This window comes from Hippocampus comes, unplaced genomic scaffold (assembly GCF_001891065.2).
Source record: "Hippocampus comes isolate QL1 unplaced genomic scaffold, H_comes_QL1_v1.1 scaffold174, whole genome shotgun sequence".
Taxonomy (NCBI): Eukaryota; Metazoa; Chordata; class Actinopteri; order Syngnathiformes; family Syngnathidae; genus Hippocampus; species Hippocampus comes.
In genome coordinates this window covers 3244475-3268424 of record NW_017805983.1, presented here as the reverse complement: position 1 = coordinate 3268424, position 23950 = coordinate 3244475, and the positions used below count along the sequence as shown (strand labels likewise).

At 43.0% G+C, this 23950-nt stretch overlaps 1 protein-coding gene across 4 annotated transcripts; it reads right to left on the bottom strand.

Moving 5' to 3' along the window:
* Positions 1-6211: 6211 nt before the first annotated feature.
* LOC109528330 (galactose-specific lectin nattectin-like) lies at positions 6212-19631 on the bottom strand. Of its 4 annotated transcripts, XM_019890749.1 has the most exons (8): positions 19548-19631; positions 19130-19514; positions 18931-18987; positions 18814-18835; positions 18651-18736; positions 18379-18513; positions 17884-17992; positions 17458-17710 (listed from the first exon to the last, which is right to left on the bottom strand). In XM_019890749.1, exons 2-8 carry the CDS (start codon positions 19175-19177, stop codon positions 17631-17633), a joined length of 537 nt encoding a protein of 178 aa, XP_019746308.1. In that variant the 5' UTR covers positions 19178-19514; positions 19548-19631; the 3' UTR covers positions 17458-17630. The 4 variants fall into 4 exon arrangements, with proteins under 4 accessions (XP_019746307.1, XP_019746309.1, XP_019746311.1 ...); XM_019890748.1 differs by lacking the exons at positions 17458-17710; positions 17884-17992; positions 18379-18513; ... (3 more) ...; positions 19130-19514; positions 19548-19631 and adding exons at positions 6212-6470; positions 6640-6751; positions 7106-7240; ... (2 more) ...; positions 7646-7702; positions 7859-7930; XM_019890750.1 differs by lacking the exons at positions 17458-17710; positions 17884-17992; positions 18379-18513; ... (2 more) ...; positions 19130-19514; positions 19548-19631 and adding exons at positions 6212-6470; positions 6640-6751; positions 7106-7240; positions 7362-7447; positions 7532-7550 and having other exon boundaries at positions 18931-19072.
* Positions 19632-23950: the final 4319 nt, after the last annotated feature.

The following is a 23950-nucleotide window of genomic DNA, read 5'->3' as shown; positions in this document are numbered from 1 at the left end:
TGCAACACAAGCTAGGTGTAATTAGAACACTTGAACACAGAGCGAGCCAAATCTCCACCAACACCAAGTCACGAGAGAGTGAGGTCAAACACATTGAGAAGGCATTGTCAGGGTGTAGCTACCCTAAATGGCCTTTGGCAAAGTTAGGAAAATTAAAACAAACAGAGAGGAAACCAACCAACAGAGAGAAAAGAAGAGAAGGGGTGTCTGTGTACCTTATATTGCCGGCCTCTCAGAGCAAATACAAAGAATATTTCTACAACATGATATTCCTGTTTATTTTAAACCGATAAACACATTGAGACAAAAACTAGTACACCCCAAAGACCGGGTTCCTAACACCCAAAAATGCAATCTGATTTATTCCATCCGTTGCCAAGAAAGTGAGTGCAAGGAACATTACATTGGAGAAACCAAACAAACACTCAAGAAAAGACTTTATCAACACAAATGGAAAAACAATGATAACAAAAGTGCAGTATACGCACACTTAAAAGAAACAAACCACACAATTGAAGATGAACAAGTAAAAATCCTAGGAACAGAAAAGAGATGGTTTGAAAGGGGAGTAAAGGAAGCGATTTTTGTTAAAAAATTTTCACCCTCTCTGAACCGTGAAGGAGGTATCAGATTTAACCTGTCTCCTATTTACAATAACTTGTTGACCAGTAAGGGACATAGACATGCTGATCAGGCTAACTGAAAGTAGCTATTCAGCCTTAGCCCAAACAATAGGCCTAATCAAGACCCAATGATAGCGAATTTAGAAACCAATGGGCCTCTAATAAACCAATAGGGGCGTGACTAACCATCCCCACCCAGTCCTCAAACAGGCCACGCTCAGCTTTTTAGCGCAGAGCAACTTCCCGGAGTCTTCACGGAGACTTCAGGGTTGTCTACCGCTGACGAAGCTTCTGTGAGAGAAGCGAAACGTCCTTTTTTGCTTTTTTGTTTTTGTTTTTTACCCACAGGTACAGATGACGACTGACAGAACCCTTTCTACAATGGTCGGGAAGAATACTTTGTGGTTCGCTGCTCCTCTCCGCGGGGTTGTGGATACGGGAGAGAGCATCAGGTCCTATGTTCTTTGATCCAGGGCAATAGGTAAGGGTGAAGTTGAAACGTGTAAGGAGAGTTTAGTCTCTTGGCACAGCGGATGTATGCGAGGTTCTTGTGATCGGTGTACACAGTGAATGGCTCTTCAGTCCCCTCGAGCCAATGTTGCCACTCCCGCAGAGCCAAAACGACTGCCAGCAGTTCACGGTTTCCCATGTCGTAGTTGGCTTCGGCTGGGCTGAGACGACGAGAGAAGAAGGCGCAAGGGTGGAGTCTTTGGTCAACTGGGGATCTCTGCGACAATCCCGCTCCCACCCCTGAATCTGACGCATCCGCCTCTACAATGAAAGGATAAGATGGGTTCGGATGTTGCAAAACCAGAGGGTTAGTGAAGGCCTTCTTTAATTCCAAAAACGCGTTGTCGGTGTCCGTGTCCTACCTAAAGGGAACCTTGACAGAGGTCAACCGGGTCAGAGGTAGGGCTCTCTGGCTGTAATTACGGATGAATCGGCGATAGAAATTAGCGAAACCCAAGAAACGTTGCAGCTGTTTCCTAGTAGTTGGTGTGGGCCACTCTACCACCGCCTTAACTTTCGCGGAGTCAGCTCTCAGCTGAAACTTCTCAATAACGAAACCAAGGAACGAAATGGAGTCGACGTGAAACTCGCATTTCTCTGCTTTGACGAATAACCGATTCTCTAACAGGCGCTGCAGAACGAGCCTGACATGGTGTTGGTGCTCTTGAAGAGTACGGGAAAAAAATCAATATGTCGTCCAAATAGACAAAACAAAATACATTCAGAAGGTCTCTCAACACGTCATTAATGAGACTCTGGAACATTTGTTAACCCAAATGGCATGACCAAATCCTCAAAATGCCCTAAAGGTGTCTTGAATGCCGTTTTCCATTCATCCCCCTCACGAATACGGACCAGATGGTAAGCACTTCGTAGATCTAGTTTTGAAAATATGGTGGCAGATTGGAGGGGGGCGAACGCCGAATCTAACAACGGGAGTGGATATTTGTTTTTGATGGTGATCTCGTTTAGTCCCCGATAGTCGACACAAGGGCGTAACGACTTGTCTTTCTTCTCGATGAAGAAGAACCTGGCCCCCAATGGGGATTGAGATGGCCTAATGAGGCCAGCCGAGAGTGAGCTGTCAATATATTCCCTCAAAGCCTCTTGTTCCGGCTGTGAAACCTGATATAATCGTGAATTCGGAAGGGGGGCGTTATCAAGTAAGTCGATTGTGCAATCGTACGGTCGGTGCGGCGGCAAGGACTGAGCGCGGTCTTTGCTAAACACTTGACGCAAATCATGGTAAACATTCAGAACATTATCCAAACAAATGACTTCCGGTGGATCATTACGCGTTGGACCTCTATTTTCTGCCGCCGAGTGCAAACAGTGGGCATAGCAGAACGGACTCCAATTTTCGATCGCGGGACGTTCCCAGGAAATGACAGGATTATGGGTTCTCAGCCACGGCAACCCCAAAATTAACGGTACGGAACGAGACCGCATTAGATAAAATCTCCGGTATTCAATGTGATTGCCTGACAACCTTAGTTTCAATGGCCTGGTGATCTGTTTCACTTCCACCAAGAGCCGCCCGTCCAGGTCGTGAACCCGCTTTATATCCTTTAACTCAGAGGTCCCCAACCTTTTTTGCCCCATGGACCGGTTTATGTCAGACAATATTTTCAGGGACCGGCATTTAAGGTGTGGCGGATTAATACAACAAAATAATATGGTATGAGCTGCATGAAAACTGGTGTTTCTGAAATATAATAAGGCCAAACAAAAAAGATAGTGTGTTTCCGGTAATATGAAATTTCAGCATGGGGTTGGTAGGTCGGACAAAGTTTTTTTTTTTCCATCAAAAATTTAAACAAAATAACCATAAAACATAAAGCAAGGAGACACTGAACCCCCCGCTCGCCGCCGAAGGCGGCGAGAGAGTTGGGTACCCGGCGGCTGGGTGTTAGTCCACGGCCTGGACTAGAGTTGCGTAGACTAGGCGGGCGATGCGTCGACGAGCGCGCAGACGCGCGGGTCGACGGGGTGGGCGGTCGGGGAACGCCGAAGGGCGCCTGACCCGGGGTGGGGGAGACGGGCGGGACTGGGACCGGCTGGCCGTGCGGCGCGCACCGACTGACCCTGCACCCGACACTGTCCCCTACCCCCGCGACACCCGCAACGCCCCCGCCGCCATCCTGCTCGAGCATGCGACTGTAACACAGAAAACGCGGTTTAAACTGTCGTCGCAGATCGCGGTCGCCGCCATGATTCAATGTTGTTGACAGACGACAGGGCAAACGACGCACGCGCTCAACGTGAATATCGTGAGTTTGCACCGATGTAAACCCTCTACACAAAAATGTAGAGGGTTGTTTGAAAAAAATGCCCACCGTACCTAGACCTAAGTTTTTTTTTCAACGTAGAAATTCTCGGTCGGTCGGGTTACCGGAAACACACTATTTTTTTTTTCCGCCTCATAAACACAAGGAGCGTCTAATCTGGCCGCAACAGTCTGATCGCTCTGGTAATGTTTAATGCCTTCAAAATACGATACAGTGGAACCATCTGGCAACTTTTTAAAAGTAAACTTTCCATTCATAAACTCTTTAAGTATCCATTTTCGGTGTCTCGCGCTGCCGTGGCTGGCAAAACAGACATGGGCGTGGACCTGTGCAGCGCGCTTGTTGTTTTGTTTCTCGTTTATTCATAGAGCAACGTAACATCCGCTGTGACGTGTTGCCACATTAATCTCGCGATAAAAAATGTAATCACGTTAAAATTGATTTAAATTAATGCCGATAATAACGCGCTAAACTGACAGCTCTAGTAATAGTAGTTAAAAAGGACTCCCGCCCGACCACTCATTGTCGGGTCGTTGCTGTGTTTGTTTGCTTGTTTGCCGCTGTCAGGTTTGTTTCAGTCATGTTTCGGTCACGGTTATGTTTTAGCTCCAGTCATGATTTTTGTTTGATACTTTGGACTTTGTTTGATTTTGGATTTAGTTTTCTCTGTTTTAATACAATTTGTCAAGTACACCCTGCTCCTCCCTCTTGCCTGCTTTTTGGGGTCCATCACAACCTCGTAACGTGACATGCTGGTTTTTGTTGTGCCACCTGAGTCAACTAAGATATCATGGGCATTCTTTATCGGTTTCAGCCTTTGTTGCTTATGTGCAGGGATTTCCCCAGACTCCCTGAATTCTTGCGTTTTTTTCCTGTGGCAGAGTTCAGGTCTTCTTATCAGACTAAGTAAGGGATCTCTCTATTAAAAATACCTTTACTAGCTTTAGTTAATTTGAGGAATCTCTGTGTAACTGTTAGGATCGACAAATACAATGTTGTCATGTTTTAAAGTTTCATCTTGTTACATGCTTGATTGACCCCGAAATGCTTGTGTTCAGAACATCTTGCACACAATGGAAGCACAGAGAATCAGGGAGATCAAGGTACCCGAGCAGATGGTACCTGACTACATCTCAGAGAGAAAGATTTAACCCTCATTAGTAGACACACTAGCGCCTGTTATCTGACAACTTGGAAAGGAAGATTTAACCTTGGACGGAAGGGAGTACTCGAACGCTCCATCATAAGAAAGGGTCACGAGCCAGATTACAGACATATCAGTTCAAGGAGACACCGCTCGTTAAAATGTCCACGTGTCTGTTAGTTTTTGGATGTTGGTGCTGGTACCAAGAGAATGCTTTGTCTGAGGGGCGACCCAATGGGGCCGTCCAGGGGTGTGGCATGTTAATGAAGATGGGAGTGTTTTTCTGATATATTACTTGTAATTTGCATATGCAGTCAATAAAAGGGCTGGCAGAGGTTGCAGAGGTCGGGTGACAGTGGGAAGCACACACCGAGTGGCTTCATGGAGAACTGCAGCTTCTGCCGGCAGTGAAATTCGATCTGTTCCTGCGTCGAGCCTTTGTTAACCATCCGAGTGAAAATCTCTGACAGTAACCTTTCCAACTTACTGTTATTTTCAGGTCTGGAATTTTGTGAAATCAAATTGCAGCTCTTTTCCCAGTACTCTATCTCACCTTGCTCAGCGATTGACTCCATTTTGAACATTCCCACAAATCAGAAAGCCTTATCTCCAAAATTTACACTCTGATGTTCCACCTTAAAGATACATTGCTGGGACTCTGTTTTAATGTGAGTAAATGACAGCAAATTTTGCTCCAAACTCAATCTGATACAATTTAACGTCATCTAGCTCATCTATTTCACCAATTCTAAACGATCCAAAATGTATCCCAACAGGGCAGATTAATGTATTTCAACACAACTCAACAATTTGCAAGCATAAAATGTATGGAAAATACTGTGCTATTTTTCTTTCTCAAATAAATTTCAGCATTTTTAATAATACTTGTTGTCTTGGTTTCCCTGGGTAAGACAACAGTAAAAAGCAAAAAAGAGTCAAACTAAAACTCAAGTTTCATGCTGAGTCAAAAGCCAAAGAATAGAAATTTGTTTTAAGATACGTTTTAAAGATGGGCAGCGAGGGGGCTTGTCTCATGTCGAGCAGGAGGTCATTCTCAAGACAGGTACCGGCAACGGAAAAGGCTCCATCGCCTCTGAGCCTTTGCTTAGTCCTCCACACCTTCACTCGCATCTGGTCTGCAGACTTGATGCACCAGGCATATACGTAGGGGTGGAGGTGCCCAGAGAGGTCAGATTAGGGTGAGACGATTTAAAGATTTGAAAACAAATAATAGAATCTTAAGAAGAACTCTAAAATGTACATTGAGACAGCGAATGGACGCCAGAGTAGGCGTTATATGTCAAGAGACAAGCAGCAGCATTTTGGATCAACTGGAGATGCTTGATGGAGGATTAGCAGAGACCAAAAGCTATTCTCCATGACTTAAATGATGATTATTATCAATTACCAGTAAAGATATTGTGATCTAATGATAATAAATACAGGGGTTTCAGCTATGTTATTTTTAAGAAAAAAAAGACATTTACAATAAGGATTGTGTAACAGTGCACTTACATTGTGAAAAAAAAAAAAGACAAGAGGTAAAAAAAAAAAAAAAAAAAGCTTATTGTTGAACTATCATTCTATAATTAAACAATAATGTTGAAAGTGAAGGGGGTTGGGGGGAGGAATAACACTCAATCATATTTTAATGCTCAGAAAAAATAAATTTATTGAAAAGATAGGCTACCCAATGGTGACAATCATTAACAGGTGAATGAACCTGTATTGAACACCGAAGAATCCCACAGAAATCATCTCAAAAGTTAGCATGATTCAGAAAATATCTTATTATAGATGAGAAGAAGGGAAAGATGGCTGATTAATGGCAATCTTTATCGTCCACAGGTCTGATGCAGACAAATGGGTTTAAGTCGGTGCACTCATCATCATCCCACAGTGAGTCTGCAAGAAAAAACACAAACAAGGGTTAAGTGCACCACTTTCACAGAGAACGTAACACGTACTTGTATGAAATAAATGTCAGGATACGTTATTGCAATATGAAAAGACATTTTATGACACATCCAGATACACTCTATTCTCCTTCCAAAATGTGCTTCAGCATACAAACCATCTGCTTCAATCTCCACACAGTTTTCATTTCCACCGTTGTTGTCAGGCTGGTTAGCGCCAAAGTTCTTGAAATTAACAACTTCGCCATCGGTCCATACGAAATCCCCTTCCTGTGTAAGAAAAAGGTGCATTTTAGACACCTAAAGACTTGCAAAAGTGCTTGCAGTATGGAGCACATGAGACAACGTTTGGTTCTGTTTCATTTTAAGCTATACATGTTCAACATGTGTTCACTGTAACTATTTAACACATGTCAACCTCTAGGTGAAGCTACAGGACAAGTTTCAGGGCACCAGGTTCTCCTCCCTTGAGGTCCTAAAACGACTATGACGACAACCAGCTTCCTTGAAGTTGCTGACAAGACTTAGTCTGAAACACGTGTTCATTTTCTATGTGGCAAAAATTCCTCTGGTAAACACGGTGACTTGATCCAATCAGAACTGTTGTACTGCTCGGTTTCTCACCAGAATTGCATCATGGAGTCCAATCCAGGTGTCTACGACAGAACCAGCCCCCTCCCGAATCAGCTCAACAACCAGTGCGTGTTCTTTGGCACTGTTGATCGAGACCAGGTTCCCGCCGAGAATGTTGCAGACGCTCTGAAGGGGAAATAAAATGAGACCAGAAATGACCAGAATTCAAACAGTTGCACTAAGCATCAACAGACATTTTAATTGCAGTACACTGTGTACGAAAGTAATGTTTGGAAGTATTCCATACCTCTGCATCTGGAAAGGTCCTAGGATCATTTTTGAAGCTGTAGCAGTACTTGTCCAGCTGAGTCCAGCCTTTGGGACACTGATTTTCTGCAAAGTATTTGTTGGGCATTAAATGACTCTGTAGCAAAGTTAAAAGCAGGAGCAGGATTTACAGTAAATATAGCCACCTACTTTCTGGGTGGCTGTGCCTCTGTGAAGATGATGAAGAAGAAAAGCACAATGTTGAGTTCAGAGAGCAAAACACAAAACTATCAAGAAGAGTCACCGTGTCATATTTCGACTTACAGCTTGGCTCAGTGCAACGGTCACACAAAGGACAACCAACAGGTGAAGACGAGCCATCTGAGCGATAATAGAATGACTCCTTATTATTGTTTTCTACTGTTTTGTATTTGCATGGTTGAAAATCAGGTTTACAATTGACCAAGTGTAAGAATTTTAAAAAATTATACATGAGTGTGGGGGGGAAAAATAGGATGTATAGTTGAGTAAGCTTACCTTTGCAGCGTGGATGCTTGAATGCCAAAATTGGCCACCAGCACACTTTTTATACATTGGGTTGACAGTCTTGGAATGTTGTCCCCGTGTCACATGACACGTCAAACAAGTTCAGTGGAATTAAGTCATATGTCAGACAAGAAAATATATTTTCTCAAATATAGCAGTGTGGGGAACTCAACTCAAACTGCTTGCACAGAAGTCAGGTGAGTGAACCAAGACAGCATCAGTGGCTCTAAAAGCAATATAATCAATGCAAAATATGCAACATCACCATCTTCTTTTCCTTTCGACTTTCCCTTCAGCGAATCAGTTTCCTCTCTCTAAGCCTGTCTTGTTCTCTCACACTAACTACCTTCATGTCCTCTTTCACTACATCCATAAACGTCTTCTTCAGTTGAATATATCACACATAATGGGCCATGAAATATAATACAGGAATTGTGGGCTTGTTTGAGCTGGTGAGTTCAGTATTTCCAGATATGCACACAAAAATATTTGGCCCGTTTCCAATTTCACACCCAAACATTAACCAATTAAACAGAAAAATTCAAACATCTTTGACAAACTCGTCTTGGAACATAGTAGGCCACTGGCAGTAAATGTTTCTTTAACATAAATATGCAATTAAGTGTGAAGTATGGTTTGACGGCACAGGTGAGAATTTGTGTGTAGGGGCGTCACTGTGTTTGCATAATACCGTCATGCGCTCCCTGAGTCTATCAATCATGTATTGAGAACTTTTAACCCTTGAGGAGCAAAGAACTTTGACAACTAGTAGTACTGTGCATTTGTGTTAAAGTCAATCCCGACTTTTCCAGACCGAGCAGCCACAATGCAAATCTGCCAAAATGTGATCATCTAATGTCGTAACACCAAGATAGGAACCTTGTATAAGGGACTGTATTGCTGGGTGGGTGGAAAGTTCATGACAAGACAACATATTTAAACACTTTAAACTTATTAAGACCCCAAATACAAAAGCAGACATCTCTCTTTTTTCGTGAATTGATTAAGTTATACAGCTGGGATAGGCTCCAGCACTCCCCGCGGTCCTAGTGAGGATCAAGCGGTTCGGAAAATGAATGAATGAATGAATGATTAAACTGTTTTCTTAGTTTTATTTGTGAGTCGAGGTTAAAGCTAATATTTTTTATATACGGTATTAAGCAATTAATAAAGTACTGACGGACCTCTCAGTCCGTCACTGACGGATGCCCATTTCTTGGCGACAGACAGAAACACGCCCTGGCCGTCTCGCATTTGTTCGCGGGGCTGAATACAAGCAGGGTTGCTTCTATTCACTATACAGTATATGGAAATGCTTTGTGCTTCCTGTACAGTAAGAATTAACCCCCCCCCCCCCAAAAAAAAGAAGAGAACTTACATTTATAGACAGGAGTAGGACTGCAAACGACTTCTGGTTAAGGCAAGCCATGTGAAACTTCAAAGCTTTTTGGCCTTTCAGGAATTAAAACAGTTGCGGGCAACCAACAACGTGCTCTCACTACACCTCATAGATTGACAAATAAGTGTATGTGAATTGTGAAATTTATGTGATTAGTATGTTTGTGTTCGGGCAGGCACTGTATGATGTAGATACAGCGATATATACTGCACTCAGTTTAAGAGAATGTGGGAACGCCATTTGTTGCGGCATAGAAGAGAAAATATTTCAATTGCGCTTCCTGCGAATCTAGCGGGACAGGTGGATGATGGAAAAAAAAAAAAAGAGGCCAGCCACAAAGTACAGTCACATGTTTAACTACATTCTGAACGCTGTCTCTTCAGATGTGAGGCAATTATTTCCAGTCGCTTAAAGCAAACGTAAGAGCCAGCCGAACCTATTACTTCGCACTGCATGGTAACCGGATGACCAGGACGCTTAATGTCATAAAAACACAATTAATCATCAGTTTGTGTAAACATCTCCACTTAATGTCAACTTCAGCAGCCGCAAATAGAACGATTGGCCCCGATATTTAGAATTTTATGAGCTTAAAAAACGTCTTTGTTGTTATTCAATCGCATGGGCGACAATGGCCGCATTGCATCACGTGACCGACGCGTTACGCTGCAGAGCACATCTGCCACATGTCTGAGACACAAGACACGCACACGCCAGAAACTGTTGCTGCACGTAGACTGCAGCGCGTACCCTCTCTCGCAATTGGTCCGTTTAGTTACATGATTCTATGACATACTGAGCTTTCCCAGGTTATGCCTACTCGCCATAATGACTAGCAAAGCCACCGGTGGTCATCTTGTGTTGGCCCTGCTAAGCGACCATAACTTGAATACAGTGATTTCTTCATGGCGTAGTTATGTTATTTTCTGTCCCAACATTAAAAATTCCACACTGTGTGGTGTACGGTTGTACCCAAAAGCCTGAGAGACGCTCTAAATGCACATTTCATTGGTGAGAATGCAATTAGACATGTTCTCTTACAAGGTAGACAGTAGTACCAAGTGCTACTCAATGATTCGTCTGCAGCGTGTCAGAATCATGAACAATGAAAAGTCCATCAAAAAAAGAAAAAAAAAACACAAAAAAATCGCTGTGAAATGTGAACCCCTGTAAGTCATGAATCACAGCATGGAGATAATATGCTCTGAATTGTCAATGCAAACAGTGAAGCTCGTTTTTGCGAGGTTCTCATTACGCCATATGGGATGCATTAAACATGCACCGAAAAAAGTTTTTCAGAGAAAAAAAAAACATAGGTTGTCAGTTTCAGATACAATGCAAGATGGCTTCCCTCTATTTTCAGCCGTAAGAGGCGACTGGAAGTGCAACACACGACATTCTCTCCTCCTTATCCCGTTAGCCAGTTCAAAACTTTCTTGTGGTCACAGATTCAACTTCTTCTGCTTGTTACTACAACCTCCAACAGGGCAACAAGTTCCCAAGCCGCGCAAGACATTTTTCAATGCAAAGGTGGCTTATGATATTTTAGAAAAGGGCATGAAATAACTTTCACATAAACCGCTCTGTGAAATGAAACCTGCTGTAACAAATGCCAACTTTTTTTTTACCGAAAATGTAGTACAGCAAGTTGCGCACATAATCGTTTCTTCTTGATAGGTCTCAGGAAGAAAGTGGGGATGTCTTCAATTGGTTGTGTTGGAAGTGTTGTGAGGGAGCATGTCTTTCCTTTCAATTTCAGGGAGCACAACAGAGTTTTGATCCCACTTTGGTAAAGTCTACTCTCGATCTTACAAGTCAAAGTTTTAATTTTTCTCATGAGGTATGTTATAGTTAGTGTAGCTGTGTTTGTTGGTTAAATTAGGATTTTTTTTAATGGTGGTTGAAATTTAGTATGTGTTTGGAGAGCCAAGAATTGGAGATTTGTATTGCATCGAATGCGATCAGGAATTACCCTTCTTTCCTTTTTGATTGATTATGTATACATGCAGTTAATATTTGGGTGAAGGTCAAAATTCAGATCTCTGAATAACCTGTTCACATGTGTGTGTGGACTAACTGACTCCCGCATTTGAATAGGCCGATTTAAACGGTGACGCACGGAATAGATGTCATTTACGCTTTTTATTACCATCACTAAAACACGTATTCATGTCACACACCACAGGAATGAAGCAGACGCTTTCCTCCTTGCTCATAAATGTGCTTGTGTACTGCGTCCCTGAGGTCCTTTACCTCAGCTTATGTATTTCCGGCAAGTTGTCTGCCAAACATAGGGTACTACACAAATGTATATACGTGGCTACATACATACTGTGTTATTTTTGCTGTCAAGAAAGAAAATAATGCTGCAGAGAAATCAATTCATCCAACGTAGGCTCACAACGACGAGGATAACATACGGACAAACTGCCCAATTTTCCACAATCCATTGCAATGGCCATCAATTATACACAGATTTCCGCTAATCATTCATTCACGGCCTGGCACTTATTCAGTGTTGGGTGTCCGGAATGCTCCAGACAGAATTGGAGTCCACAAACGTAGGCACAGCCAAGAGACTTGACAAAAATAAAGAAATATTTATTTCCAAAAGAACGCTAGACCGACAAAAGTACAACGAAAGGCCGCTGGTAACAAAGAAGCATGAAAAAGCGAAAATAAAACAAAAATGGTTGCAAAAGGCAAGGAACGAGAAACACGTAAATGGCTTGTCAAACTCAAAGGACAAGGAATTCCAAGACGCGAGAATGTCAACCAAAATATGCCAAGAACTACTTACATGAAAAAAATACCAAGAAAAGAAACGTGGCAAGAGGCTATGATGCACAATGCCAAGAACATCTAGAGAATTAAGCACTTGGAGACGAAGGTGTGCATAATCTCACAATGAGTTGATGGTGTGGCCTGGTTTGTAAAGCAGGCAGGGAATGAGTCCGGATTTGAGAGGTGTGACTCATGAGGTAACATCCACTCGCCAGCGGGAGACTGAAACAAAAAGCAAACAAGACAGGATCATGACATCCGGTGCATATTTAAAATGGCTTTTTTTGTCATACATCTGGTGAGGAAGATCAGGGTCCTATGTGGTCCTTCATTAGCACCGGTATCAAAAACATCTTTTAAGTTGCCAATCCTGCACTCCACCATCAGTGGCTGTTAAAAAAAATAGGAACATAATGACGAATGAAATTATACCACAATGATCATCGTATTCAAGGGGTTCCTATGCCTGGTGGTTTCAGATATTGGACTTTTGTCCAATTTTACATACAAACATTAGCCGTTTAAAAGAACACTTTCAATCGTCTTTGACAAACTTGTTTTGGTGCAAACCACTGGGTGTGAATGCTTCTATGACTGTGAGTGTGTTGCTTTCCCTGCATGTGTTATTTGCATACGGAGGATTGGACACGGTGGCCCGGTGGGCGAGTGGTTAGCACGCCTCACAATACGGAGGTCTGGCGTTCTATTCCGGGCTCCGGCCTTCCTGTGTGGAGTTTGCATGTTCTGCCAATGCCTGCATGGGCTTTCTCTACAGACTCCGGTTTCTTCCCACATTCCAAAACATGCATAGTTGGTTAATTGAGCACTCTATATTGTCCCTCTTTGTGACTGTGAGTATGAACGGTTGTTCGTCTATGTGTCCCCTGAGATTTGCTGGGAACCAGCTCGGGGTGTATCCCGCCTTCTGCCCGAAGACAGCTGGGATAGGCTCCAGCACGCCCGTGACCCTCGTGAGGATAAGCAGCTCGGATAATGGATGGATGGATGGACGTGGACACACAATGCCCTCCAGATCTATCAATGCCGTGTTTAGACATATTTTACCCTTTTGGTACAAAACAGGTTTGCGTTTGAGTTTCAGTGAACCGCCCTTGATCATGTGATGTACAGTAGTTGGGACCCTGCTGCGATAGGTGAAAATCCAACATAAGACCGGGGATGGGCAACTTAAATGATGGAGGGGGACACAATTTTTCCATCAGTGCTACTGGGGGGCAGCAGAGGGCCGCGCAGTTCCTCACGAGATGTAAAATACTCTTTGTGCATATGCCTGTTTTTAATGTTTTTATTTTTATGAAAGCGTATCTTCATATACTTAAATTTTCAAATGCATCTGGAAAAGATCAACTGCCCAACTTCAATCTTCCATCACAACGGTCATTTGTCCAATTAATTAACTGCATGCCTTTGTAATATTCAGCATATGTCGAGGACACAAATTTACAAAATCCTGATACTGTACACTTTAAACAAACTGCCAACGCTCTGGACAAAGCATTTCACCGTTGGTCGTGCACTTTTGAGATTGAGGCCACGACACGCTCGTCTTCACAATTACAGCCTCGGAGTTGGAGGCGCTTGTTAGCTCCTCTGCCATCCAGAGAGTCTTATTCTTTTCCTTTCAACTTTTCCCTTCAGGGGTTGCCACAGCGAATCAGTTGCCTCCATCTAACCCTGTTTTGTGCATCCTCTTCTCTCACTATCTTCATGTTCTCTTTCACTATATCGATAAACCTCCTCTTTGGTTTTCCTCTCGGCCTCCTGCCTGGCAGTTCAAGACTCAGCATCCTTCTCCCAATATATTCACTCTCTCTCCTCTGAACATGTCCAAACCATCTCAGTCTGGCCTCTCTGACATTTTCTCCAAAACCTCTAACATAAGTCGTCACTCTGATGTACCGGTACTCATTCCTGATCCTATCCAACCTGGTCACTCCCAAAGAGAACCTCAACATCTTCATCTCTGCGATCTCCAGCTCTGCCTCCTGTCTTTTTTCAGTGGCACTGTATCCAGTCCAAACAGCATGGCTGGTTTCACCACAGTTTTATCCATCTTTCCTTTCCATTTTAGCTGAAACTCTTCTATCGCACATCACACCTGACACTTTTCTCCAGCCATTCCAGCCTGCCTGTACATGCTTCGTCACCTCTTTTCCACACTCTCCATTGCTCTGGACAGTTGACCCCAAGTACTTAAAATCCTCCACCTCCTTTATCTCTTCTCCCTATAACCTCACTCTTTTACTTGGGTCCCTCTGATTCACACACATGTACTCCGACTTGCTGCAACTGACCTTCATTCCTCTCCTTTCCAGGGCAAACTTCCACGTCCCTAGTCCCTCCCCCTGTTCCCTGCTCTCACTACAGATGACAATGTCATCTGCAAACATCATAGTCCATGGAGATTCCTGTCTAACCTCGTCTGTCAGCCTGTCCATCACCATAGTGAATAAGAAGGGGCTCAGAGCTAACCCCTGATGAAGTCCCACCTCCACCTTGAATTCCTGCGTCACACCTACAGCACACCTCACCACTGTCTTACAGTCATCATAGATGTCCTGCACCGTGCTAACAGACTTCCTCATACAATATCACATTTCTTCTCTGGCCACCCTGTCATACGCTTTCTCCAGATCTACAAAGACACAATGCAGTTCCCTCGGACCTTCTCTGTATTTCTCAATTAACATCCTTAAAGCAAATACTGCGTCTGTTGTACTGTTTTTTTGGCATGAAACCATACTGCTGCTCACAAATGCTCACATCTGCTTAGTCTAGCTTCAACCACTCTTTCCCATAGTTTCATTGTATGGCTCATCAACTTCATTCCTCTGTAGTTAGTACAACTCTGCACATCTCCCTGGTTCTTAAAAATGGGCACCAGCACACTTCTCCTCCATTCCTCAGGCATCTTCTCACCATCTAAGATCTTGTTGAACAACCCAGTCAGAAACTCCACTGCCACCTCTCCTAGACACTTCCATACCTCCACAGGTAAATCATCAGGCCCGAGTGCCTTTCCACTCTTCATCCTCTTCAGTGCCCTCCTCACTTCATCCTTGCTAATCTTTGCTACTTCCTGGTCCGCAACAGTCACATCTTCTACTCTTTATTCTTTCTCATTTTCCTCACTCATCAACTCTTCAAAGTACTCTTTCCATCTTCCTATCACACTACTGGTACCTGTCAATACATTTCCATCTCTATCCTTCATCACCCTAACCTGCTGCACGTCCTTACTATCACTGTCTTGCCAACCTGTATAGATCAGTCTCTCCCTCCTTACTGTCCAACCTAGCATGCAAGTCATCGTAGGCCTCTTGTTTGGCCTTCGCCACCTCGACTTTCACCGTGCACTGCATCTCCCTGTACCCCTGTCTACTCTCTTCAGTCCTCTCGGTGTCCCACTTCTTCTTAGCTAACCTCTTTCTCTGTATACACTCCTGCACCTCCTCATTCCGCCACCAAGTCTTCTTTTCTACTTTCCTTCCAGATGATACACCAAGTACTTTCCTACCTGTCTCCCGATCACATTAGCTGTAGTTGTCCAGTCATCTGGAAGCACCTCCTGACCATCCAGTGCTTGTCTCAACTCCTTCCTAAAAGTTATGCGACACTCTTCCCTTTTCACCTTCCACCATTTTGTCCTCAGATCTGCTTTTGCTCTCTTCATCTTCCTCACCACCAGAGTCATCCTACACACTACCGTCCTATGCCGTCTGGCCACACTCTCACCTACCACTACTTTGCAGTCGCTGATTTCTCAACTCAACTCAACTCTCAGAGTGCACCGTCTACACAAAATGTAGTCTACCTGTGTATTCCTGCCTCCACTCTTATAGGTCACCCTATGTTCCTGCCTCTTCTTGAAAAAGGCATTCATATAGCCATTTCTATCCTCTTAGCAAAGTCCACCACCATATGTCCTTCTGCGTTCTTTGTCTGGAGTCCAAACCTGCCCATCACCTCGTCATCATCTCTGTTTCCTGCGCCAACATGTCCATTAAAGTCTGCACCAATGACAACTCTCTCGCTTCTAGGGATGTTCTGTGTCATTTCATCAAGGTCTAACCAAAATTTCTCCTTCTCCTCCAACTCACATCCTACCTGTGGAGCATACCCACTAACAACATTCAACATCACACCTTCAATTTCTAGCTTCAGACTCATCATGACCTCTTTGACATTCCTAACGAACTCCTCCTTCAAGATAACTCCTACTCCATTTCTCTTCCTATCTGCACCAAGATAAAACAACTTGAACCCCGATTCTAAGCTTCTAGCCTTGCTACCTTTCCACCTGGTCTCCTGGACACACAGTATGTCTACCTTCCTTCTCTGCATCATGTCAACCAACTCTCTACCTTTTCCTGTCATAGTTCCAACATTCAAAATCCCTACTCTCAGTACTATACTCTTGGCGTTCCACTTCCCTCTCTTCCTACGGACACACATCCTCCTTCTTTGACCAACAGTAGTCCATTTTCCACCGGCACCCTGTAGGTCAACAGCACCGATGGTCGTCATTGTTAACCCGGGCCTCGACCAATCCGGTATGAAATTCGAAGGTTTGATTCGCATGTTTGTTTTGGCCAAAATTTTACATCAGATGCCCTTCCTGACACAACACTCTGTATTTATCCGGGCTTGGGACCGGCACAATAAGATTGTGGCTTGTGCCCCCTTGTGGCTACATTAAATTTCCACTGAGAGTGACCGGTTCAAAAAAATCAATGGATGCTTCTTGAAGCCAATCACGGCTCACCTGTTTTCTGAAGCTAAGCGATGATTGGTTGTTACATGAGCCCTGAGAAACTGTGATGTCATTTTCAGTGGAAAGCAACTGGCAAAATGGCCGCTAAAATAGACAAAAACGGGTGGATTTTACTGCTTAACTCATATTCCCCAAATACAATATTAATGTGAATACCGTGTTTAGACTAGTATGGCTGCCAAGAATGTATTGTCTTATTATTGTAAAAAAAAAAAAACATTAAAAAATGTGTGACTTCCCCTTTAAACACACACATTAACGTATTTTGTGTTTGTCATAAAAATGTGATCAAAATAAAAATATTCTCATTTTTACTGATTGGTATAGATACACTGCATTACTTGATGATGATCAATTGCCAATAAAGATAAAATGATAGAAAACTAAATGTAATAAAAAGGGTTTCAGCTAACCTAGATTGAAGTATCGAACTGTGTTAACAAACATTTAAAATGAACAGAAGAGCAACCCTTTATTGTCTACATCCATTGGGAAATAAAGCAGCAAAAGGTCAAATTGGATTTTTGTTGTTTGACTACCATTCCATGATGAAGCATGTTAAAAATGGTCACAGGGTGTTGGTGGTGGTTGGGGGGATAACACTCAAACATATTGTCATGCTCAGAAAATGTTAATTCATTGAAAAGATAGGCTACCCATGAAAATAAGCTTAACTGATGGCAAACAGGTGACTGAACCTCTAATGAACATTGAATGAGAGCACAGATCTGATCTCAAAGTTAGCAAATATATTACTCGAGAAGATCACATGGTAAAACGGCTGATTAGTGATCTTTTTCCTCCACGGGTCTGATGCAAACAAATGGGTTTAAGTCGGTGCACTCATCGTCATCCCACAGTGAGTCTGCAAGAAAAAAAATACACAAAATAGGGTTCAGTGCGCCACTTTCACAGAAAAGGTAACACATACTTGTATTAAATAAACATCAGCTTACCTTATTGCAATATGAAAAGATGTTTTATGATACATCAGGATACACAATATTCTCCTTCCGAAATATTCTTAAGTATACAAACCCCCTCGAATCTCTACACAGTCTTCATTTCCACCAGTGTTGTCAGGCTGGCCAGCACCGAAGTTTGAGAACTTAAAGGTTTCACCATCGGTCCATATGAAATTGTCTTCCTGTAAGGTAAAGTCACATTTTAGACACAAATCTCAGCTTAAGACTGAGCCAGCAGCGTGGGGCACAAGAGACAAATGTTGGGTCATTATTTAGGATGTTATGACGTCTGAACCTCAAACGAGTGACATCAGTTTTAGTCTTGGCTGGAGATGTTTGACACATGTCAACCTCTAGAAGGTGCTACAGGACAAGTTCCAGGGCACCAGGTTCTCCTCCCTTGAAATCCTAAAACAGCTATGATGAAAACAAAACTCGACACTTGCTTCCTTGAAGTTGATGACAAGACTTAGCCTGAAACACGCATTCATTTTCGATGTGGCAAAACTCTTCTTGTAAACACGGTGACTTGATCCAATCAGAACTGTTGTACTGCTCGGTTTCTCACCAGAATTGCATCATGGAGTCCAATCCAGGTGTCTACGACAGAACCAGCCCCCTCCCGAATCAGCTCAACAACCACTGCATTTTCTAGGCGACTGTTGATCGAGGCCAGATTCCCGCCGAGAATGGTGCAGACCCTCTGGTGGGAGAGAAAAAGATAAGCACAGCATTTTCAACGGTTGCACGTTGGTTTATTATATCATGAAAGTTGACAGTATCAGACATTCTACTGTCTGTAGACTGTATGCATAACTCCTCTGTAAAAGTCTTCTGTACCTCTGCATCTGAAAAGGTCCTGGGCTCGTGCTCGAAGATGTAACAGTACTTATCTAGCTGAGTCCAGCCTTCAGGACAGTTATGGTCTGCAACACAATTTTTGGGCATCAAATTCTTCCGCCGCAATGTTAAATATGAGCAGGATATAATCAAACTACCCTACCTTCTATTTTATTGCTGAACCTCTGTGAAGACGACAAAGAAGAAGAGCACATTGCCCAATTTAGAGAGCGAAACACCAAACTATCAAGATGCGTCAGGTTGTCATATTTTGACTTACAGCTTGGCTCAGTGCAACGATCACACAAAGGACGACCAACAGGTGAAGACGAGCCATCTGAGCGATGATAGAATGACTTTATTATTGCTTTCTACTGATTTGGATTTGTGTGGTTAAAAATCAGGCTGACATCTGACCGTATATAAGAATTTTAAAAAATATATGTGACAAATTATGATGTAAGATTGGGTAATCTTACCTTTGGAGGCTTGACGTTTGGATGCTGGCAATGATGACCAACAAACATTTTATAGCTCGGGTTGACAGTGTTGGAATTTTGTAGGTCGTCACATGACACGTTAGACAAGTTCAGAATGTTAATTCCGTAAATTCGCTCATCGCTTTTCACAAAAGAAACTGGAGTTGCTCAATCAACTGGGGAAAAAAAATATCCGTCCACCCATTATCTAAATCGCTTATTCATGTTCTGGGTCATGGGGTACTGAAGCCTATCCCAGCTGACAGCCAAAATTCAGACTCGACCTTGATTGGTTGCCATGAGTCAACCACACGGAACATGCCGGGACAGACAAATATTTGCCGAACTGAATCCACGTTGCCTACACGGAAGTCAGATGAATTAACTACGATGCTATCACTACACAAACGATAAAAACGCAGAACATATTGACTGATGCTATTGAAGACTAATGACAAAAAATGTCCTTGCACTCAAGGGCTTAATTGAGCTGGTGAGTTAATATTTTCTTTGAGTGGAAAAAAAGTGTATTTGGCTCGTTTCTAATTTCACACCCCAACAATTTACCAAACACACAAAAAAATGCAATCGCCTTTGAGAAACATGTCTTGGAGCAATATGAACGAGTCATTAACATAAGAATGTTACCCGCCCTGTCAATGTGATTTGACAGCACAGGAGTGGGTTCAAGTGTACTGCTGCTCCTGCATGTGTTTGATTTTTCACAGTCACGACACATGTGCCATCAACAACCTGTGCTCCACCCTTCACACGACAACTCAAATCACTGTCAGTGTACTGTCCATAGTTCCCATAAAGCTGTTTTACCGTTGGTGTTCTAATGCCATCTAGTGGCGATTGTGGGTCATAACCAATTATCGCAAAGAAAGGTGCCACCAGACACGAGTTGCCGTGCGCATTCACTGGCGCACACTTAAACACGTTTTGTGAGCTCTGCGCAGCCATTTTTGTAAGACGACGAGAGGGCCGAGAACTTACTGTACTGTACAGGCGGGATTTCGGCGTGTTTAGCCCCTTATGAGTGTGAGCCCACGAGGTTTGTGTGCATCTTCTGTTAAATCAATTGTCTTAATGGTTTTGTCTTTTATTTGTTTTGTAATGCCACTTGTTTTGTATGTTTCATGTTCGTGGGACCAGTTCTCACGGGTTGCCAGGAATTAAAACCTGTTTTTCATTTTCACTTCGTGTCGTCATTCATGTCGCATCCTGAGGGCGCTACAGTCAGCATCAAGCCTCCCTTACCAACTGCCTTTCCCGACAATCAATATACAATACTGTACATCAATGACTTTCCTGTCATTTACCAGTTGCAGAAACATGAAATGAAAGACCTCTGGAGTTCATTTCCACAATCTCAAACTGACAAACATCACGGAAGAATTACCATTTTTCATTGACATCCCAAACTGGCGCCGCCCGGTGTCAACTGGTTGGCTTCATAGTGCCGAGGTGCAGGGTTCGATTCCGGCTCCGGCCTTCCTGTGTGGAATTTGCATGATCTCTCCATGCCTGCGTGTTTTTTTTTTTCCCTCTGGGTACTGCGGTTTCTTCCCACATTTCAAAAACATGCTTGGCAGATTAATGGAACACTCTAAATCAGATATTTCCAAAGTCCGGCCCGGGGGCCAAATGCAGCCCGTTGTCGAATTTCATCCGGCCCTCGGCCTCTGTCATAAAATCAGTGACGTCTGGCTCGCGCAAGTTGTGCGCAATGCGCACGCGCGTCATAGAAGGAACACACTAAATGCTATGACTCATTTAGCCACTGGATGGCAGCAGCAGTCTACGCGACTTCACCCCATGTGACACTTTATCCCCTAATTTTCTAAAATGGCAACAATCAACAAAAAGAGGAAAGTTGACTACGAGGAACGACGCTTCACGGATGGACAGAAATTTGACTATTTATTCACTGAAATATGCAACAACTGCGTCTGCCTCATTTGCAAAGAGACAGTGGCTGTTTTTAAAGAGTATAATGTCAAGTGACGTTATCAAACGAGACAAGCTGAGATGTACGTCAAGATTACGGGGAAGGAAACTACTTGAAAGTAATTTAATCTCACAGCAGCAGTATTTTACAAGAGCCCGAGAGTCAAATGAGAGCGCCACAGTGGTGAGTTACGCGGTAGCAGCGCCGATCGCAAAGCATTCCAAACCTTTCAATGAAGGTGAATTTATCAAAGACTGCGTGATGACGATGGAGAAGAAAATCTGTCCTGAGAAGCAGCCAAAGTCTGCCTGGCATGTAATACTGTGGCACGCAGGATTGAAGAAGTGTCATCGGACATCAAAAGACAATCGAGAGACAGAGGAAAGAAGTTTGACCTTTTTTTTTTTTTTTTTTTTTGCTGACTTGCGACGAGAGCCCAAACGCCTTTGACGCTGCTCAGTTACTTATTTTTTTGAGGGGAATGGACAATGAAATGAACGTTACCGTAGAACTACTTGACCTCCAGAGTCTGAAAACTCAAACGAGAGGAACAGGAATATTCAGTTGCATGTAATATGCATGTTTCAAATTAACCAAAAGACATGCTTAAGATTGTTGAAATTAAAATAGAAAGGCAAATGTGAAACACAGATTGGCTTACTAAAATGTGTTTGAATATATTGTTCAAAGCCCCCCCCCCCCCCACACACACACACACACACATTTTACCATATAAAATCTGGCCTCCTTGGCAAAAAGTTTGGACCCCCCTGCTCTAAATTGTCCCATAATGTTATCCTGAGTGCGAGTGGCTGTTTGTCTTTGTGTGCCCTGCGATTGGCTGGCAACCAGTAGGGGGCGCGCGTGTGTACGCGTGTGCCTGTGCGTGTAAGTGTGTGTATGTAAGTGTGTGTGATTACAGTCCTCCAAATTCTTCAAATAACGGTGAGAAACATTCAACATACGGTTTCCATGAAAAACGGCAGAACGAGCGAAAAAAATCTATGAAAAACAAAAAATAAAAATACAAAAAAAAAAAAAGAAGTGAATATGCGGATTCGTGAGTGGGGTGCCCAATTGCAAAAATGCATCACCTCTAGTTTTAAGTTGTTGTATCGTATCACCATTCACCACTACAGGGCAGACTTGGGGAGGTGTGCACAATAAAATATGATTTTAAAAACATTTATTTATTATTCTTATTTTAGGGGGAGCCGGATTATTTTTATTTAAAAACTGTAACGTGAAATGAAGTAGAAGGCGGGCCATGATAGCAGTGGAATCGCCTGAAATCTAATTTGACCCTTCAGGTGCCACTCCAGATAATTGACATGTCACATCAACTGTGCACACAATGCATGCCCTGCAGCATTGGCGGTATCTGTTAGCATCCTCTGCTGGTAAAAAGTTCAGACAACAGCTTGTAGAAGAAATCTTCCACATCTATTGTAAATGTGTTTTTCTTTTTCTTACATTATAGCTTTTGAATTTACTGGTTTTGACAATGTTTCAAATGAAAATTATATATTCACGTGATGTGATTGGACTATTTAATTTACAAATGTATTAAAAGAGTATGGATTTTTTTTTGTTTTGTTTTGTTTTGTTGTGTTTTGTTAAATCAGATTTTTTTTACAGGGATGTCCTGGTTACACTTTTTTGCTACTCAAGCCTGATCAGATACCTTGGCAATACATTAAAAAAAATTGTACATCCAAATCCTTCGCGTCTACTTGTGGCTCTAAATAAAACATACAGTACTGTATGTTTTGTTGCAGCATAGAGGATAGCACTGTGTACAGTCAAGCATGCTTGTGTTTGTGTGTGTGTGTGTGTGTGTGTGTGGGGGGGGGGCGCATTAATTCTCAATCTTTTTCGAGCCAAGGCACATTTCTTTCACTGAAAAAATCCTGCGGCACACCTCTAGCTGAAAATGTGAAGAAAAAAAAGCTTATTTTAACACTCAAAGTGTTATATTGTCATTATAAACGTCTTTTAACTCAACTCAACTCAACTCAACTGTATTTATAGAGCACTTTCAAACAGCCATCGCTGCATTCAAAGTGCTGTACATGGAGCAATTCAACATATACAACAAACAGTAAAGCAAATCGGTAATAAAGATGGTCGAAAGCACCGAACAGCAAAACCAAGAACAAATCTAAGTCATGCTGAGTCAAATGCCAAAGAATACAAGTGAGTTTTGAGGCGGGTTTTGAAGATGGGCAGCGAGGAGGCTTGCCGAATGTTCAGTGGGAGCTCATTCCAGAGAGAGGGACCAGCAACAGAAAAGGCTCGATCCCCTCTGAGCCTCCGTTTAGTTCTTGGTACTTCTAATAATGTCTGGTCCGCAGACCTGAGGCGCCGGGCAGGTGTGTAGGGGCAGATGAGCTCAGAGAGGTAAGGTGGCGCGAGGTCATTTAGAGATTTGAAAACAAATAAGAGGATCTTGAAAATAACTCTAAAATGTATGGGGAACCAGTGAAGGGATGCCAGAGTAGGAGTTATGTGCTCCCTCTTACGAGTACCAGTCAAGAGGCGAGCAGCGGCATTCTGGACCAGCTGGAGACGCTTAATGGAGGACTGGCTGACTCCAAAGTAAAGGGCATTGCAGTAGTCGAGCCGGGATGTGACAAAGGCATTAATTACTCAAAGTGTTCATGAGAGAGGAGAGGTTTTACTTTGGCCAGCTGTCTAAGGTGAAAGAAGCTGGATTTAACAACGGCACCAATTTGCCGGTCAAGTTTGAAATCCCTGTCCAGTTTTAAGGCCCAAGTTTGAGACTGTTGACTTAAGATAAGGAGACAGGAGGCCCAAGTCGACAGGATGGGATGTACAAGGGCCACTGGGACCAAACAGTATCACCT

Bases quoted from the DNA above. Each gene is read 5' to 3' on its own strand.
- LOC109528330 (XM_019890748.1), bottom strand. From the start codon at position 7,915: ATGTATAAAAAGTGTGCTGGTGGCCAATTTTGGCATTCAAGCATCCAC. The intron at 7,703-7,858 runs GTAAGCTTACTC...ATTATCGCTCAG, and splicing joins CAAGCATCCACGCTGCAAAG to ATGGCTCGTCTTCACCTGTT. The intron at 6,752-7,105 runs GTGAGAAACCGA...TTTCTTACACAG, and splicing joins GACTCCATGATGCAATTCTG to GAAGGGGATTTCGTATGGAC.